This window comes from Aspergillus ibericus (genome assembly GCF_003184845.1).
Source record: "Aspergillus ibericus CBS 121593 unplaced genomic scaffold BO80scaffold_52, whole genome shotgun sequence".
Lineage (NCBI taxonomy): Eukaryota > Fungi > Ascomycota > Eurotiomycetes > Eurotiales > Aspergillaceae > Aspergillus > Aspergillus ibericus.
In genome coordinates, this window is record NW_020292150.1 from 171,556 (window position 1) to 189,104 (window position 17,549).

A 17,549-nucleotide genomic window follows, 5' to 3' on the forward strand; every position below is an offset into this window, starting at 1 on the left:
AGTACCTGGTCTTGGGAATTGGATAGATGACTGGAGCATAAGACAGGGAGGCACGTGACTAAATATACTCACGCTAGGCTCAATCGGGAGCACCAGGGACTCGGCGCGGCGCGAGCTTCCACGAGGCCCGTGCCGGTCGGAGGATTCCCCATCCACCATTCTCATCTTCCTGCGCGCATCGACGAAGCTATATTGGTGACTCGAAATGGGTGTATGACGGTCGATGAGATGGTCATTTAGACCCTATCAAAATGGCGCCCAACAATGCAACCACGAGCTCACATGGTGCTGACTGGGGTAAGTCTCGACCCACTACGTACTGCAGTGGAGGAAAAAAATACCGATATTATTACTATTGCTGACCCTTATCTAATTCATCAGCGACCTAACTGGTGGATCCCCGAGGCTCTCGACGACGACACGGAAATCTCTTCCGTCAAGCGGATTCCGTGCTTGAGTGCCAACTGTCGATTCTCCTGCGAGAACCCTGCGTCCATGAGCAGATCTTCCGACGAGTTGTCGTTCCGCGAACGTTGGTGTCGGTCACTAGTCGGCATCTGGGCGATTGGATCCTCCCCCGCCCCGATATTGACCTTGTATGCGTCATCCATGGTGCGGTTTCCCAGACTGCTCAGTTTCACCCCGGTTTCCCAGCTTCGCCCATAGGTTCGGTGTGCTGCTCCGCTCGGTTTGCCACTAGTCCCTCCTGCACGCGACGAGTATGCTTTGAGGTGCGAAAACCACGATCCGAATAAAGACTTCATGGCGGGAATCGAGAGCGCGATCAGGGTGCCGCCCACCTCGGACGTTTCGATCGCCAGCATCGGGTCGTAGGCCCAACTGCCGTCGGAGGACCACTGGCCGATAATGACAAGGTACATGCGGACGCACGAAATAACCAGGACCCTAGAAGACGATTCTGATTAGCGGTGGGACAAAGAAGAGGGGACCGGGCTCGTTGACGTACAAGACGCCCGGGAACATGATGAGCGACAGCTGAAGTTTCCGCTTCTGGGACACTTGCAGCATGTAGATCAGCATGGACGGGAGGGTCAACATCATCACATCGCAGACCAGTGACAAGACCGAATTGGCGACATAGACATCCCCCCAGGAGATACAGTTATAATCGTCGATCTGCGGCTGCCAGGTATAAGGCCAGAGGCCAGTTACGGGGAGGCAGTGGAACAGCAGCAGAAAAAACTGGGTTAGGTATGCGGCGATCAAAAAGCCTGCCGAAAGCTTGATGGCCAAGGAGATCTTGGGGTGGCGCGAGGCCAAGCGTTGGTAGAAGGCCAGACCGGACAGCCGACAGACGAACAAGGCGGTTGTGTACAAGATGTGCATGACGAAGTCGTAGATTTCGGTGTTGTCGACCTGGGTCAAGGTCAGCACATACTGGATGTACTCAATGTGCCGGCCACTCCCCATGTCAATCAAGACCACGGACAGGGCGACGATCGAGATGTAGAGGGACTATCAGAGGGTCAGCAGGGCAGCCACCGTTGGGATCCAGGAGGGAGCCAGCTACCAGAGTAAAAACAGCCAAGCCATCATCCCAGCCGAACTTCTTGACAAGAAAGAGTCTGGCGTAGCACCTGGCGACGACGATCACGAAGGTCAGGGCGCCAACGAAGAGGATGGCGATCTTGGTGGGCTGATCTCGCGACTGGGCCAGGTAGTCCAGACTGACGCTCGAGGGGATGCGGCCCTCCGCCTCTGCGGCTTGGATAGCAGCCGAGATCTGAGGCATCGTTCATCGGGATCACATCGACGTCTCTACGAGTGGACAGAATGGAAATCGTGGCCAGGACATGGTCAGTGTGTGTGATGATGACCAGACTTTTTGCCAGGGGGCCCCGATGGCAGCCAGGCCGTGGGATTGGGCACCGGGAAAATCCGAGGCTGTGAGGGCTTTTCCCCCATAAAGTTTGCCTGGATCAGTGGATGCTAAGCTAGTTTCAGCCGACGGTTCTAGTCGCGGCCTTAGTTCGGCCCTGATATTTCCTAGGCCCCTGTTGATGCCGAGTGTGTCATTTCCCCGGAGCGTGCCATCTGCCGAGGGGGGGGGTATGGGGAAGACCAATGGCCGCGTGGCCAGCAAGAGGGACTTTCCTCGTTGCAGGTTGGCATCTCTGCTGGAAGGCGCCGTTGGAATCGCCAAGGCATCTGGCGTGGTGCTGTTCATCATTCATGTCATGCATAGGCTGGTGGTCGGCATGCCATTGAGCGCCACCCGCTAACGAGGAGTGGAGCAACTGGGCCGCTACCGAGTCCCGACTTTACCGGATGTGTCCGGGGCTCGCCTAATGGAAGGTCGAAGGATGCGCCGGTGTCGCCGTTCACTGCAGCCTAACAATTATGGTTCTCACCATGCGATCGAGGCGATCGAGACGATCGTCATTAGTGAAGTTCCGGTGCTGAGGTGCAGATGAACCTCAACTTCCAGAACATCAGAACATGCGCAGCACCCGTTCGAGCTGCCAACGCTCGGACGAACAGGGATCAGCCGATGAGCTGCCATGTTGGGGTTTGGGGGCAGCAGTCGCCAATCGCCCTCCGACCGACGGGGCTCGTCTGGTAAGACGGCAGTGGGCGCGCCCAACCCACCAGCCTCACCCACTCCTCGCTCTCGTCCACTCCTGTGTCGGTTTACGCAACCGATTAATCTATCCCCTCTCCATTCATGAACTCCCCGCCAATCACATACCCTGCAGCCAAATCAATAGTGAAAGTTAGCCTGCCATCAGACCACAGCAAGTCCGCAACAGAGCGAGAGTCCCCTGAATCCCGACCGTCCCTTGCAGGCGCGGTTGGCTCGGGCTTCCTGCCCAGCCATTTAAATCGAACCAGCTGCTGCCCATCTCTCATCGGCTCATCCTGCGATTTCATTTCCACGTGGCAGCGATCTGCAGAATACGATCCACGATGCCCTCGATCGCGTCTTGGCTCCTCACCACCGGCTTGGCCGCCCTAACCAGCGCCTCCGGCCTCAATGACAGCCTCGTGGCTCAGCAGATCGACACCCAGCCCTTCCCCTATGACTTCCCCAAGCTGGGCGTCAATGGCGCAGACCTCTTCCCCATGCGGGACTGCCGCGGCTTCCAGCTGGAAGAGGCCACCATCGACGAGATCCAGGCCGAGCTCAAGGCGGGTCGCCTGACCGGGGTGCAGTTGTTGCAGTGCTACCTGGAGCGCATCTACCAGGTGCAACCGTATACCAAGTAGGTCTTCATCCTGTGCATCCACCCCCCGTTCATCACGCTGAGACACGAGGCAGTGCGGTTATGCAACTCAACCCTGATGCCATGGCCATCGCCGAGGCTCTGGACGAGGAGCGTCAGCAGGGCACCGTGCGGGGCCCGTTGCACGGCATTCCGTTCCTGGTCAAGGACAACATCGCCAGCAAGGACAAGATGGAGACGACGGCGGGCAGCTGGGCTCTGGTGGGCTCTGTGGTCCCTCGCGACTCGCACGTGGTCCACCGCCTGCGCGAGGCGGGTGCGGTGCTTCTGGGCAAAGCGACGCTCAGTGAGTGGGCGGACATGCGGTCCAACGACTATTCGGAGGGCTATTCGGGCCGTGGTGGCCAGTGCCGCAACCCCTACAACTTCACGGTCAACCCTGGTGGCAGTAGCTCTGGCTCGGGTGTGGCGGTCACCAGCAACCAGGTGCCTTTTGCTCTGGGTACTGAGACGGACGGTAGTGGTAAGTTGGGCTGATGTCATGAATGTGGATGTTAGCTCACCTGAAATGCAGTGATCAACCCGGCCGAGCGCTGTAACATTGTCGGCATCAAGCCCACGGTGGGCCTGACCTCCCGGGCGGGTGTCATCCCCGAGTCTCTCCACCAGGACACGGTCGGCACCTTTGGCAAGACCGTTCGGGATGCTGCATACGCGCTTGATGCCATCTATGGCATTGACCCTCGGGACAACGAGACCTATGCCCAGCAGGGCAAGACCCCTGCCGGCGGCTATGCGCAGTTCCTCACAGACAAGTCGGCCCTCAAGGGGGCGGTCTTTGGTCTGCCCTGGCTGTCGTTCTGGCAGTACAACGATGCCGCGCAGAACGCGCAGCTGACCGAGCTGCTGGAGCTGATCGAGGCGGCGGGTGCCACCATCATCAACGGTACGGAGCTGCCGTACTACAAGGACATTGTTGACCCGGCGGGCTGGAACTGGGACTATGGTACGGAGCGCGGCTACCCCAACCAGTCCGAGTACTCGTACATCAAGGTGGACTTTTACAACAACATCCGGGACTACCTGGCGGAGCTGAACAACACCAACATGCGGTCGCTGGAGGACCTGGTGCAGTACAACATTGACAATGCCGGTAGCGAGGGTGGTATCCCCGGGGTCAACCCGGCCTTTGCCTCGGGCCAGGACGGTTTCCTGGCCTCCCTGGCCACCAAGGGTGTGATGAACGAGACGTACTGGCAGGCGCTGGAGTACTGCCGACGCACCAGTCGGGAGGACGGTATTGACGCGGCGCTGCACTACCAGGGTCGCAACCTGACGGCCTTGCTGGCCCCTCCCGACTTTGCGCCGTCGGTCGAGATCGCCGCCCAGGCCGGGTACCCGGTGGTGACGCTGCCCGCGGGCATCAACAAGGGCTCGAAGATGCCGTATGGGTTGGCCCTGATGGGCACGGCGTACTCGGAGGCGACGCTGATCAAGTACGCGAGTGCGATCGAGGACCTGCAGCTGTCGTCCAACACGACGTGGAAGCGTAGCTTGGCGACGTGGAGCGGCTACCTGGAACGGAACATTCCGGTGAACTGAGCACCCCTTGCCACTCCTGTCATTGGTCGTTCACGGCGGGCGCATGAGGTCCGGTGTGCACGTGCTGTCCTACTGTTCATATCATCGTCTCATGTAACTCCCTCACTTTTTTGGATCCTTACCTCGAAGCGTAGCGTTACACGGGCGTTCTGCCCCCACCCCGGTCGTTCGTAGAAATGACATCGGAGGATTACCTGCGATTGTGTCGCCGCCAAGGCTGTGGCCCGCTCTGGCCGTGGCACCAGACAGGGAAAGGTCCGCGAGTCGGGGCCGCCCTTCTGGAAGTCTGGCAGTAGTTTCCCCCAGCTGGCCAGCCAGCCAACTCCGCACGTGGACCCGGGGCCGCCCCTGATAGGATGGTGGGGCCAACCGTTCCGCCCAGGCGCCAAGGCTGGCCAAGGCACGCCTCCTCGGATCCGCCCAGGGCCAAGCCACCGCCCAGCTTCGGCCCAGCATCTACCCAGCACGGCCGCCGTGCCACCCAGCCATGGCACTCGCGCTGCCACGGTTGTCACACCCTCTATTTCCCTCGTAAGTACGGAGTACTACAACAGACTTCGAGCCCGGTCGAGGGAGACCCCGTCCCACGCCGGGGACTTCCCCCGAATCACGGCCCTCCGTCCAGGAACGTGTTGCTCCCCAGAGCTGGAGACAGGAAGCCCACCGAAAACTTACGCAGGCACGTGGGCTGGGCGTAGTGAATGGCCCCCGGCCAGGCTCAGCCCGGGGTGGTCACATAAAGTGTGCTGCCACGCTGTGGTATCAGAGCTGTCAGCTGCGGCCACCATCTCCTCACCACCTCCCTTCCTCGCACATCTCCAGACTAGACGAAGACTCCAGTCATCATGGCGGTGCTGCACGCGTACGACTACATCTTCGCCATCGGCACCCTGTTTGCCATGCTGGATGCCTACAACAACGGCGCAAGTAAGTGGACCTGGGGGCCGTATCTCGGGCTGGGGAGTCCCTGCTAACTGCCTTGCGTTGCGTGCAGACGATGTGGCCAACTCCTGGGCAACCAGTGTCTCCTCCCGTTCCATCTCCTACCGCCAGGCCATGGTGTTCGGTACCGTCTTCGAAATGCTGGGTGCCATCACGGTCGGAGCTCGCACGGCCGACACCATCAAGAACGGCATCATTCCCAACTCGGCCTTCCAGGACAACGCGGGCGTCCAGATGCTAGCCTTTACCTGTGCTTTGGCGGCGGCCTCCTCCTGGGTCATGTGGTGTACCCGCCACTCCGCCCACGTTTCCTCGACTTACTCACTGATCTCCGCCGTGGCTGGCGTCGGTGTGGCCACCGTGGGTGCCTCCCAGGTACAGTGGGGCTGGAACAATGGCAAGGGACTGGGAGCCATCTTCGCTGGTCTGGGTATGGCACCCGTCATCTCGGGAGGCTTCGCAGCGGCCATCTTCATGCTCATCAAGTTGGTGGTGCTCATCCGCAAGAACCCCATCCCCTGGGCCGTCTACAGCTCGCCGTTCTTCTTCCTCATTGCCGCTACCATCTGTACCTTGTCCATCGTCTACAAGGGCTCCCCGAATCTGGGTCTCACCAAGAAGCCTGGCTGGTACATTGCGGCCGTCACCATGGGTACGGGTGGTGGCGTTGCCCTCCTGTCGGCCATCTTCTTCGTTCCGTTTGTGTATTCCCGTGTCATCAAGAAGGACCCGAATGTTAAATGGTGGATGTTCATCCTGGGTCCCCTGTTGCTGACCCGCCCTGCCACGGAAACGGGCGAGCAAGCCCAGGTGCCCGACTACGCCGTCGTCCAGGACAGCCATGACGACCTGGCCGCCCGCTCCCCGGATACCCTCCGCGGGGACGACGTCCAGAAGTCGACGCAGGCCGGAGTCGAGTCGATCCAGTCCCGCAGCGAAGAAGGCGAGAAGCGGTTGGTAGCCGGGGAAGCGACCCAGCTGACCTACAAGGAGCTCATGGAACAGTCCGACCGTCGGCTGCGGGAACGGCTGCTCAAGAAGCGTGGACCTCTTGGATGGGCGATGCGTACTCTTCGTGACAACCCCATGGGCGCGGGCCAGCTGTATGAGCTGAACAACATGGCGATCCTGGCGAAGCGCATCCCCGCGATGATTGTGTGCGGGCTGCTGTATGGTCTGCACTACGATATCCACGCGGCCCAGTCTGGCATTGCGGGCACTCCGGAAGGCAAGCGCATGCAGCGGGTTTACGCTCACGCCGAGAAGTATCCCAACGAGGTGGAGCACACCTACTCGTTTGTTCAAGTCTTGACAGCCTGCACGGCGTCGTTCGCGCACGGTGCCAACGATATCGGCAACTCGGTTGGACCCTGGGCGGTCATCTACTCGGCTTGGTCGACGGGCAACGCTGCGGCCGCCAAGGCTCCAGTGCCGGTGTGGCAGTTGGCGGTGCTGGCGGCGTGCATCTCGCTGGGGTTGATTACCTACGGCTACAACATCATGAAGGGTACGTTGATATCTACGATACCCACTTTGCGGTGAAATGATCACTAACGAGACTAGTCATGGGCAACAAGATTACCTACCACTCGCCGAGTCGGGGCTGTTCGATGGAGATGGGAGCGGCCATCACGGTGCTGGTCTTCTCGCAGTACTCGCTCCCCGTGTCGACGTCGATGTGCATTACGGGAGCTACGGTGGGCGTGGGCCTGTGCAATGGCACGCTCAAGGCCGTCAACTTTCAACGGGTTGGACTGCTGCTGCTGGCGTGGATCATGACGATTCCGATTGCCGGTACGTTAGGGGGGATTCTGATGGGGCTGTTTCTCAATGCGCCGCACTTTGCATGATGTTCTTTCTTTTCCCACGGGGCGGTTCTTTCCGCGCATGTAGAGACTTGTGCAGCAGCTGGAGCGGTTAGCTACTGAACTACAAATGATAATGTAATGTCTGCCTGTGCCTGCCTGTGCCTGCCACGTACGTCTGTCATGCGATCATTCTCCCCCGCGGGCTGTCCTACCATAGTGCAGTATCCGGTGCGACCGTGCTGTGGATCAGCTGGTCCAGAACCAGCACAGTACCCGGGTATGAATCTGGGGATGGCGACCGGCTGGTGTGCTGGGGATGAATCAAGACGCTAGGATGAGGAGATGCCCGCGACAACATCACCTAGAGATCCGATATCAGCGGGGAAGACGATTGGCGTCCGATGAGGGGGACGGGAATTCTCCTATCAGCGACCCCGCATGCCCACCACTGCTACCACCACTACTATTAATACATATCACCACTACTACTGATGCCCCCCCTCAATCCCACCGTCACCCAACATGCGTGTTACCGACCAGCAGCAGCAGCAGCACCACCACCACCACCACCACTACCGTCTCGGCGTCGATGTCGGGGGTATCCCTCCCTTCCCCCTACCCTTCACACTACACTGCAATGCAACCTAACTAATAATATCGATAGGAACCAACACCGACGCCATCCTCCTCCGCCTGTCCCCCCTCACCATCCTCGCCTCCCACAAAGCCCCCACCACCCCCGACATCACTTCGGGCATCACCACCGCCGTCCAGGCCGTCCTATCCACCGCAGCCATCCCCCTCTCGTCTATCGGCTGCGTCATCATCGGGACTACCCACTTCGTGAATGCCATCGTGCAGCGCGCGTCGTCGTTACGGCGCGTCGCCGTTGTACGACTGTGCGGGGGGCCGGAGGAGGGGTTCGGTCGGGCGATTCCGCCCTTTGTGGATTTTCCGGACGATTTGAGGAGCAAGATTGCAGCGAGGGCCTATTTCTGTCATGGGGGGTATCAGATTGATGGGGGTGTGATTAGTCCCGTGGATGAGGGGGAGGTGAGGCGCGTGGCGCGGAGGATCGTGGAGGATGGGATAGCCGATGTGGTGGTCGCGGGGATGTATGCGCCCGTGGATGGGGAGCAGGAGAGGAGGGTGAAAGAGGTTCTCCTGGAGGCGATGGCAGAGTATGGAGAGGGAGGGGTCACCCCGCGAGTAACGATGTCGCATGAGGTGTCAGGGTTGGGGTTCCTGGCGCGGGAGAATGCGGCGATCTTGAATGCCACGCTGCGGCCGTTGGCGGAGCGGACCATTTCTGGATTTCAGCGGGCCATGCGGGAGATCTTTCGGGATGTACCGTGTACGCTGTATCTGACGCAGAATGATGGGAGTGTTCTGGGGGCGACGGAGGCAGTGGATCTGCCGATTCGGACGTTTAACTCGGGGCCGACGAATTCGATCCGCGGAGGCGAGTTTCTGTGGCGTGCGGCGGCTGAGGCGAATGGACAGCAGCATACCACCCGGACGGAGCCACTGGTGGTGATTGATATCGGGGGGACGACGAGTGATAGTGGATTGTTGCTGCCGAATGGTCTGCCGCAGATGAGCTCCGTGATGAGCGTTGTCGGGGGTGTTCGCACCAACTTTGCCTTGCCGGCGGTGGAGAGCATCGGATTGGGAGGGGGAAGTATCATCCGGATGGATGAGGAATGCTCTGTCGGTCCGGATAGTGTGGCCCATGAGCTGTTGGAGAAAGCACGGCTTTTTGGTGGTGATGTTTTGACGGCCACCGATATTGTCGTTGCATCAGCCATGCATGGCTTGACGGAGAACAATCCCCTAGAGGAAATGGGAGATCTCTCGAATCTACACGAAATTACAACGGAAATGGTAACCCAAGCGCAATCCCTCATGCGACGCAAGATCGAAGACCTCGTCGACCGCACCAAGATCCAGAAAGACGACGTGGACGTGCTCATCGTCGGCGGTGGTGCACCCATCATCCGCACCGACGAGCCCCTGGCAGGTGTCCGCCTGGTGCAGACCGTCAAGGGTGGTGAAGTCGCCAATGCTGTCGGGGCTGCAATTTCGCGCGTGTCTGGCGTGATTGACACGGTCGTGGACACATCCAATCGCACCGTCAAAGAGGCACAAGAGACGGTGTCTCAACTCGCAATCCAAAAAGCCATTGGCAACGGTGCCCGGGCTAATACGGTACAAATTGCCGAGGTGACCATGCTACCTATCCAATATGTTGAAGCCAAAGCACGGATTGTCGTGCGAGCCATCGGGGAACTAGACATTGTCTCCCAGACATCCCCGGAGAAGCTCCTCACTATCCCAGACGAAGATACCCTAGATACAGACACTACGCAAGAACCAGCACCGTCCGTACTTAACTCAGTACCCAAACCACTTGACAACATCACCAACCTCCACACCTACCGCCCCAACATCACCAACCAAACATGGGTCATCTCCCCCACGGACCTCGACTTCCTCGCCCGCGGCTGCAAAATCCTCGGCTGCGGCGGCGGCGGCGATCCCTACCAAGAATACCTCAAAACGAAAGCATTCCTCCATCACCACCCCGGCACCATCAAAGTGATCTCCCCCTCCTCCCTCTCCCTCCCTGACGACGCCCTCATCGGCTGGACCGGCTGCATGGGCAGTCCCGAAGTCAGCATGGAACGACTCGAAAATAACGAATGTCTCCAAGCCCAGGACGAGCTGATGCGGGTCACGGGCAGTCCCCCCGTGTCTGGGTTCGTGGCTCTCGAAATCGGCGGCGGCAATGGGATGGTGAATCTCGGTGTTTCGGCACATTATGGCGTGCCCTGCCTCGATGCGGATTATATGGGACGGGCCTATCCCACCATGTGGCAGGTGACACCCAATGTGTATGGCTCGGCCAGAGGGGAGGCTCTGGTCCCGACCACGATTGCGAGTGGGGATGGCTCGTTCGTGACCATGACGAAGTCAAGGACGGATCGGTTAGTGGATCGGGCGTTGCGGGCGTCGGTCGTGGAGATGGGATGTCGGGCGGGGAGTGCGGGGCCGCCGAAGACCGTCCAGATGGTGCGCCAGCAGGCGATTCTGAATACGCTGTCGTTGGCGTGGTGGATTGGGAGGGCGGTCGCTCTGGAGAAGACCATTGCCGACAAGGCGAAACGAATCATCGAGGAGGTGGGCGGACCCGATAGTGCAGCCATCCTAGGCGAGGGCAAAGTGGTCAGTGTGTCGCGAGTGCTCAAGACGGGTCATTCGTATGGGGTATTGGAGGTGGATGGTCGACTGAGTGATGGAAGCACAGCGACGATGAATATTCCGTTCAAGAATGAGAATGCCTATGTCGAGGCGGTGCTCCACGATGGCGAGAAGAAGATTCTAGCTTCGGTACCGGATCTCATTGTCGTGCTGGATGCTGAGACGGGGGCTGGACTAGGGACACCCGAGTTCAAGTATGGTCTTAAGGTGGTGATTCTTGCCATTGCAGCATCTCCCCGATGGACAGACACCCCCCGGGGGATGGAACTGGGGGGCCCCAAATCCATGGGCTTTGAGGTGGAATACGTACCGATTGGGAGGTACCGCGAGCCGCGCAGCGTGATTGATGTGTTTGGCTGAGATATTCAGAGATCTAGTGGATAGAATCAGGGATTGTAGGGGTAGAGATTAGTCAATATTTGCTTAGATCTCGGAGCCATGTACATGAGAGTCACTATTTAGACCTCTATTGGGGCAACTGCAGAGCCTCGTCCCCGACTAACACGGAATGTCCATTAGGCAACGGGATTTTAATGTCCGGCCATGACAAGTTCCCTGCACCCGAATAAAGCCATCGGCGAGCAACACATCAACGGCATATCAGCTGCCGACGTGGCAGGCCCTCACTTGCGGGCTATGTTCGAGCCGAGCCTTGCGCGGCATTAGCGTGGCTAACCCGCATGACGATGGCTAACTCAGCCTCCTCGCGACTTTAAAGGTGCCTGTAGCTATCTACTCGAAGCTGAACCACAGCTGAGAAATATCCTTAGGTATTCAATACCCGCGCTCTCACCAGTCCTTCCACCTATTTATCAAAATGACAACATCTCTTCCGATCATCCTCGCCCTCTTGCTGCTAAACCACCCCGTCCCAGCCCAAACCGTCAATATCACTACGGCCGCCCAGACAGGCGAACGCGTAGGCTGGGTATCCTCCCCTAACACCCGCAGCACCTCCGACATCCTCTTCAGCTGCTTGTCCGTCTTCCTCCTGTGTTCCTGGAAATGCGTGCATATGAATGTCCCGACCATCGAGGAGAGCGACGCCGGCTGGCTTCACCTATGGGGCTGCCTCCCGTACTGGCCGACGGCGCCGCTTCGGCAGCTCTGGGCGCGGAGGGTGAGGTGGATGGTGGTCATTGCTATTGCTCCGGAGATTGGGGTCACCATGGCATATGTGGAATATGCAAGTGCCCGGGATCTGTTCAAGAAGTGCCGACATCTGGGGTTTACTATGTCGCATGCGTTTTATGCCTGTATGGGTGGATTTCGGTTTGCAATTCCTCGAGAGCCCAATCGTGATGGCACTGGTGATGATGGTGGCAATGGCGGCGATGGTGGTGATGGTGGAGACTCTGCGAATGACAAGCCAGTAAAACAAGGGGCAGCGCCCGCAGAAGATATAGAGGGTAACGCAGTGTCAGGCGACGGCGTGGCCACAGGGCTAGACTATTACTATCCCTGGGGGGTTGGCTTTGGTAAGAAGCTGATCAACGACTGCAGCACGAGCTGACGTGAAGCAGAGGAACTGGAAGAATTGGGACTCTTCCCCGCAACCAGCGATCATGATCTCCAGAACCGCAGCTTGCCGGTTGTTAAGGAGCAGGACATCCACAACGCTTCGACATCCGACGCCCTCACCAAGGGCTTGGCCTGTCTGCAATGCGGATGGTTGGTTATCCAAAGTATCGCACGAGCCGCCACGGGATTGCCCTTGACGGAACTCGAGCTCATGACGCTGGCCTTTATCTTCTGCGCCCTCATCATGTACGGCTTGTGGTGGAATAAGCCATTCGGGGTTCAACGCGCCACCGTCCTGCTCCCCTCCAACCCAGAGAAAGCCCGAGCGGTGCTGCCGGACAAAACTGCGTCTAAGCGGAGATATGAGCTACCACTTAGTACCTGGTTGCGAGCGTTTCCGTTTGTCGTGGTGATTTTTTTCGAGCTGGATAGGAATAGTGCGCAGTCCGTGGTGTGCAATCTAGCGTCCATAGTCTTCTCCGGGTTCCATCTCATCGCCTGGAACTGGAAATTTCCGTCGGACCGAGCTCAAATGCTCTGGCGGATCTTCAGTGTCGCTGGGACTGGCGCCCCGATGATCCTGACGACCCTCATAACGATACGGCCGCCATCTCGCGATACGGTTTTCCTTCGCAAATCACCGTACCTGGTGGTGCTTGCGCTGACCGTGGTGTACACAATCTCCCGAGTGGGCTTGTTCGTCCTGGTGTTTTATTGTTTTTCTTCGATGCCTGCCGCCGTCTATGAAACCGTACAATGGAGCGCCATCTTTCCTCATTTTTCCTGATGGTTCTGGAGCACCGGGCATTCGTTCCCTGGAAACCGTCAACAATGATTTGTACTTTGGAGCATTGGCGCTGTGTTTCCTTCTATCGCATTTGATCTACTGGAGTACCATGAACACTGAGTTCATAACTGTCTTAACTCAATGTAGAAGGCTCCACGACTGGGGGTCATCTCCGCTTTGGATAGTCTGGCAGGGCTCCTTCGCCCATGGTGGGAGTTCATCGGTCGCTGACACTAACCCGGATGCTATTCTTGACATGGATCCCTCCGGAGCTGTTATCCACCCAGATCGGGTCCTGGCTCGCATTTTCCCCGATGCTGATCCGCGCATCATGCGGATCACGGTCAGACCCTGGTACATATGCGGCCTGTACTCAGGATGAACATTCTCCAGATTCAATTCGTGGCCATTACTGCCGCTCTGCTCCTGCGAGGTAGCCTTGCGCGTGCTGCCGGCCACGGCTCCGACCAGTCCTTTCAAGGCCGGCAAGGACAAAGCGATGATGGCGGTGCTGACTTCGGTGTCGGACCAGACCATGACCACGGAAAAGTACCAGGTCGCGTCGGTTTCGTTGATGGCGGGGATCATGGAGACGATGCGACAGACGGAGGTCCTAGTAGGTGTTAGTCAATGAACAGTGGTCTAATGGGGCATACTGGGGGTCTTCTTATCGAAACACACATTACAGCACTATTCGAAATGATGGTTTAGTAGCTAGATATGAAGGGATCCACAGAGACTTCCAAAACACCAAAACACAAGACTACGCTCAATGCAGCCTTTCGTGTCGCATTCGCCTTGATGGAGAACACAATCTTGATCGGGAGGAAGAGGATGAGCGAGTCGCAGATGATCGTCATCGCAGCCGTGGAAATGAACACCGTCTTCGATCCCATACACTTCCCTTCGGCACCACCCCAGAGTGCAGCGAGCGGAACACATTGCAGGGCAATGATGAGAACCTGAGCAAACATGACGGCCGTTACGAAGGCGAAGGAGACCCGTAGATATAGTTGGAATTGTGGCATCGGGTTCAGACGGTGGTAAAAAGCCAATCCGGACAAACGGCACACCCACAGAGCGATCATGTATACCAGCTGGGCGGCAACCAGCCACTTGTAGAGCAGAGGGGTCTTAGCGAGATCAAGAGCCCAAATATGAAGACCGGCACCGTAGCGGAGAACTTGAAGCGAGAGTGCCATGACAACGATGTTCATCAACTACTCCGTTCAGCAATGCTGGTCAGCTGCGTCGCAGACCACCCTCCTTGTCAAGAGCACTCACCATCGCAATGCAGATGAGGCCATCGTCCCAACCAAAGCTGCGAATGAGGGACCAAGGAGCATAGACACGGATCAAGACAACTACCCCCGACAGCGCTGTCACAACCCCAATCCCAATCCTGGCCTGAGGACGTCGGTCCTGGGCCAGGAATTCTGGCGTGAGCTGGAGTGTGCTCGCCGACCCCATGGCAGACGACCACCGGCTACAACAAACTGGAGTGCATAGAGAAAGATTCCCGGGATGACTTTAAGACATTTGCGAGGAGAAAAATGAAGAAGGGTTGGCCTTGCAGGGATACCAGGGGATTCATGCAGGCGTTGCAAGGGATGAATCCTCATAATTGGACTGTGGACCCCATGGCGCGGAGAAACTCAATCTGCGGGACGGAAGAGTCGCCTCCCATCCGGCCCGCGTGTTAAAGAGCTTGCTTGCTTGATCGGGCTGGACCTTGCTGGATGAAAGCCATTCTTTCCCTTGTTTGTGCTCTGCGCCAATTTCCAGACCCTTAAGGAAACTTGGGGACATGGGTCCCACCCGATCCTTCACGTCATGGATTCCTTGGTGCGAACACTATTGAACTCAGGGGACGGTGATTCGCCCATGAAAGATGGAACCAGCAATCTCGCCTCGTAGTCCAGGTTCCGTATGATCGATTGGTCCGTCCCGTCACCCCCGCACCGAACACCTGCCATGGCCAGACAAGCACCTGTCACGACGGACCTGGCCTGCCACAAATTTCAACCCCCAAGGTGAGTAATCTGGGACATTGATGGATTTCTCGTCCCTCAACTCTAGAGGTTTCGCGGGAGAGTCCAGTCAGTCACCGTGCAGAGAATCACGCTGAGCGCCTGGGGCCGGGCTTCGGCTGTGTGACGGATGGTGTCCTCATCTGCCGTTAGCGCTGGCTTTAGCTGGCACTAAAACACCGGCCTGTCTCGTGGTCCACGATCGCGAGGTCGCCCCCAGCGGGGTAGGCCAATAAATATAGACAGCCTGGAAGAGATCAGCTCAAAGATTTCCTCGCTTCTAGGCAGACGCGAGACCCTCCCCAGCATGTCTGTCCAATTTCTGTTAGCCCTCCTTCGTGGGACCCAGCCATCGCTGCAGGTCTCACTCCCCCTCCTGCTTCTCGGCATTCTCGCACTGGTTGCCTTGAAGAGACGCTATGCAACAGCCATCCGGGATATCCCAGGTCCATGGCTGGCGTCCGTCTCTAGCCTATGGCAGGTCTACCAACTGATCAAAGGTCACACGGAACAAGAGATCGTGAAGCTCCATCGCAAATATGGTCCGTGCATCCCCGAAGTCGAATCGGAAAGTGAGAATTACTAAGTCGAGACAGGCAGCTTTGTTCGCATCGCCGACAATGAGGTGAGCGTTGCACATCCCGATGCGGTGCGCCTGTTGCTCCACGCCAATATCGCCAAGGTACGATGGTGGAGTCCTTGCCAGTCACACAGATCCTCGGGACCACGCTAAAGACGCACAGGGCCCGTGGTATGCGATCTTCAGCTTGCCCGACTATCACTATGTGAACCAAATGTCGGAGCTGGACCCTCAGCGACACATTCGCAAGTCCCGAAATGTCGCGTCGGGATATGCGCTCTCCAACATCATCAAATCCGAGCCCTATGTGGATGCTCTCCTAGGCCTCCTGGAGGACCAATTCGATAAACTGATCGCGTCCGGCCAGCCCGTCGAGTTCGACCGCTGGTTCAACTATTTCGCCTTTGATGTCGTCGGTGAAGTGACCTTTTCCAGTCCTTTTCGGTTCCTCGAGACCGGAACCGACATTGGAAATGCCATCGCCAACAGCCGCGCCCTGGCGCTATATATCGCGATCATGGGGCATTACGTGTGGCTGCATAATCTCACCCTTGGCAACCCACTTCTTAGCCGGCTAGGCCTACAGCCTTCCTCTCACATTTTCGACACCTGCCTGGCAGCTATTGACCGCCGGAAGAAGAACTCGAATGTCCGCCGGGATATGATGGAGCGGTGGCTTCAAACCCGTCGTCAGTACCCCGATCGCATGGACGAGTCGGAGGTCTTTGGTGCTGCTGTCGCAAACATCGGCGCCGGCGCCGATACCACCAGTGCCACTCTGCAGGCGTTCTTCTATTATCTCATCCACCATCCCCAGTATCTGCAGAAGCTACAAGAGGAGATTGACGGAGCACACTCTCGTGGCGACCTCTCACGCGTGGTGTCGTATGCCGAGGCAGCTAAGCTGCCCTATCTTCAGGCCTGTGTAAGTGTTTAAGTATCTTCAATACCGACTGCGATACTCACAATTGCAGATCAAGGAGTCCTACCGTTACCACTCTGCGACTGGCACTGGACTGCCTCGCGTGGTCCCTGCGGGTGGCCTTGCAATTGGCGGGCGGCATTTTGAGGAAGGGGTAAGACCGATTCTGTTGAAACGTGAGAAGAGTGAAGACTAATGCCGACACAGACCATCCTGAGCATTAATCCCTGGTCTTTCCATCGTAACCCGGATCTCTTCGGACCCGACTGCAACGATTTTAATCCTGAACGGTGGCTAGATCCTGAGCGATCCAAACAGATGGACCCCTTCCTTATCCATGTAAGTTGTGATTCTCTGCCTGTACCGCCCCTCGCGTATTCTGATACTTCACCAGTGGGGAGCTGGGTACAATCAATGTCCAGGACGGAACCTAGCGCACTTTGAGATCTCCAAGCTCACTGCCACTATCGTGCGTGACTATGACATCGAACAGGTGGATCCCAAGAAGCCGTGGAGCTTTGAGACACATTTCACGGCTGTGCCCTATGGCTGGCCTTGTTGGTTACGGCGACGACAAACCAGCTCTGCGTAAGATACTTGGCTGGCTGGATCGAAGACAGTGGCCCAGCGGTCCTTTAAGCAGAATGCTCCTGGCGGTAAAATGAAATGGGCTCTCCTGGAGCGCGCGCCGGTAGCTTGGGTGGAAGATCGTCAAATGGATCATTTATGATAAACATCGAGTCACTCTTCCCCAACTGCTGCAAACGCTTCAGCGGCGGGTAAAGGTCATGATCCGGTACTTCGTGTATATGACTTCGCTTGATAGAGGTGGCTGGTCACCCTTGGCGGACTTCCCCTCCTTATGTATTTCTCCACCAATCACACAGCGGTGACTTCGGTGTCATGTCTGG

The 17,549-nt window shown here is 57.8% G+C and overlaps 8 protein-coding genes across 8 annotated transcripts; 5 read left to right on the top strand and 3 right to left on the bottom strand.

Moving 5' to 3' along the window:
* Positions 1 to 325: 325 nt before the first annotated feature.
* On the bottom strand, positions 326 to 1,874 carry BO80DRAFT_428810 (uncharacterized protein). The gene is made up of 3 exons (XM_025720328.1): positions 1,532 to 1,874; positions 968 to 1,476; positions 326 to 906 (listed from the first exon to the last, which is right to left on the bottom strand). Exons 1-3 carry the CDS (start codon positions 1,751 to 1,753, stop codon positions 378 to 380), a joined length of 1,260 nt encoding a protein of 419 aa, XP_025571146.1. The 5' UTR covers positions 1,754 to 1,874; the 3' UTR covers positions 326 to 377.
* A 565-nt stretch (positions 1,875 to 2,439) lies between these two features.
* BO80DRAFT_483752 (amidase family protein) lies at positions 2,440 to 4,787 on the top strand (the record flags this gene model as incomplete). The annotated part of the gene is made up of 3 exons (XM_025723443.1): positions 2,440 to 3,224; positions 3,281 to 3,708; positions 3,760 to 4,787. The coding sequence occupies exons 1-3, from the start codon at positions 2,929 to 2,931 to the stop codon at positions 4,785 to 4,787; spliced, it is 1,752 nt and encodes a 583-aa protein (XP_025571147.1). The 5' UTR covers positions 2,440 to 2,928.
* Positions 4,788 to 4,838: 51 nt separating this feature from the next.
* BO80DRAFT_216718 (uncharacterized protein) lies at positions 4,839 to 5,468 on the bottom strand. The gene has a single exon (XM_025714354.1). It carries the CDS (start codon positions 5,241 to 5,243, stop codon positions 4,890 to 4,892), a length of 354 nt encoding a protein of 117 aa, XP_025571148.1. The 5' UTR covers positions 5,244 to 5,468; the 3' UTR covers positions 4,839 to 4,889.
* On the top strand, positions 5,316 to 7,644 carry BO80DRAFT_496779 (inorganic phosphate transporter). Its single transcript, XM_025724042.1, has 3 exons — positions 5,316 to 5,714; positions 5,782 to 7,236; positions 7,293 to 7,644. Exons 1-3 carry the CDS (start codon positions 5,633 to 5,635, stop codon positions 7,577 to 7,579), a joined length of 1,824 nt encoding a protein of 607 aa, XP_025571149.1. The 5' UTR covers positions 5,316 to 5,632; the 3' UTR covers positions 7,580 to 7,644.
* Positions 7,645 to 8,059: 415 nt separating this feature from the next.
* On the top strand, positions 8,060 to 11,199 carry BO80DRAFT_416123 (hydantoinase/oxoprolinase; the record flags this gene model as incomplete). Its single annotated transcript, XM_025718167.1, has 2 exons — positions 8,060 to 8,135; positions 8,202 to 11,199. The coding sequence occupies 2 exons, from the start codon at positions 8,060 to 8,062 to the stop codon at positions 11,156 to 11,158; spliced, it is 3,033 nt and encodes a 1,010-aa protein (XP_025571150.1). The 3' UTR covers positions 11,159 to 11,199.
* Positions 11,200 to 11,558: 359 nt separating this feature from the next.
* BO80DRAFT_416126 (uncharacterized protein) lies at positions 11,559 to 13,106 on the top strand (the record flags this gene model as incomplete). The annotated part of the gene is made up of 2 exons (XM_025718168.1): positions 11,559 to 12,276; positions 12,322 to 13,106. The coding sequence occupies exons 1-2, from the start codon at positions 11,616 to 11,618 to the stop codon at positions 13,104 to 13,106; spliced, it is 1,446 nt and encodes a 481-aa protein (XP_025571151.1). The 5' UTR covers positions 11,559 to 11,615.
* A 138-nt stretch (positions 13,107 to 13,244) lies between these two features.
* On the bottom strand, positions 13,245 to 14,576 carry BO80DRAFT_448986 (uncharacterized protein; the record flags this gene model as incomplete). The annotated part of the gene is made up of 3 exons (XM_025721715.1): positions 13,245 to 13,719; positions 13,866 to 14,326; positions 14,391 to 14,576. The coding sequence occupies 3 exons, from the start codon at positions 14,574 to 14,576 to the stop codon at positions 13,245 to 13,247; spliced, it is 1,122 nt and encodes a 373-aa protein (XP_025571152.1).
* Positions 14,577 to 15,323: 747 nt separating this feature from the next.
* Positions 15,324 to 17,530, top strand: BO80DRAFT_428816 (cytochrome P450). The gene is made up of 6 exons (XM_025720329.1): positions 15,324 to 15,678; positions 15,733 to 15,818; positions 15,880 to 16,641; positions 16,691 to 16,792; positions 16,846 to 16,977; positions 17,033 to 17,530. Exons 1-6 carry the CDS (start codon positions 15,444 to 15,446, stop codon positions 17,228 to 17,230), a joined length of 1,515 nt encoding a protein of 504 aa, XP_025571153.1. The 5' UTR covers positions 15,324 to 15,443; the 3' UTR covers positions 17,231 to 17,530.
* The last annotated feature ends 19 nt before the right edge of the window (positions 17,531 to 17,549 follow it).

Excerpts from the sequence above, each read along its gene's own strand:
- BO80DRAFT_216718 (XM_025714354.1), bottom strand. The coding sequence starts at position 5,243 with ATGCTGGGCCGAAGCTGGGCGGTGGCTTGGCCCTGGGCGGATCCGAGG.
- BO80DRAFT_428810 (XM_025720328.1), bottom strand. The coding sequence starts at position 1,753 with ATGCCTCAGATCTCGGCTGCTATCCAAGCCGCAGAGGCGGAGGGCCGC. Across the intron at positions 1,477-1,531 it reads GCTTGGCTGTTTTTACTCTG|TCCCTCTACATCTCGATCGT; the intron begins GTAGCTGGCTCC and ends ACCCTCTGATAG. Across the intron at positions 907-967 it reads ATCATGTTCCCGGGCGTCTT|GGTCCTGGTTATTTCGTGCG; the intron begins GTACGTCAACGA and ends ATCGTCTTCTAG.
- BO80DRAFT_496779 (XM_025724042.1), top strand. The coding sequence starts at position 5,633 with ATGGCGGTGCTGCACGCGTACGACTACATCTTCGCCATCGGCACCCTG. Across the intron at positions 5,715-5,781 it reads TGCCTACAACAACGGCGCAA|ACGATGTGGCCAACTCCTGG; the intron begins GTAAGTGGACCT and ends CGTTGCGTGCAG. Across the intron at positions 7,237-7,292 it reads CGGCTACAACATCATGAAGG|TCATGGGCAACAAGATTACC; the intron begins GTACGTTGATAT and ends TAACGAGACTAG.
- BO80DRAFT_428816 (XM_025720329.1), top strand. The coding sequence starts at position 15,444 with ATGTCTGTCCAATTTCTGTTAGCCCTCCTTCGTGGGACCCAGCCATCG. Across the intron at positions 15,679-15,732 it reads GAAGCTCCATCGCAAATATG|GCAGCTTTGTTCGCATCGCC; the intron begins GTCCGTGCATCC and ends AAGTCGAGACAG. Across the intron at positions 16,793-16,845 it reads GGCGGCATTTTGAGGAAGGG|ACCATCCTGAGCATTAATCC; the intron begins GTAAGACCGATT and ends ATGCCGACACAG.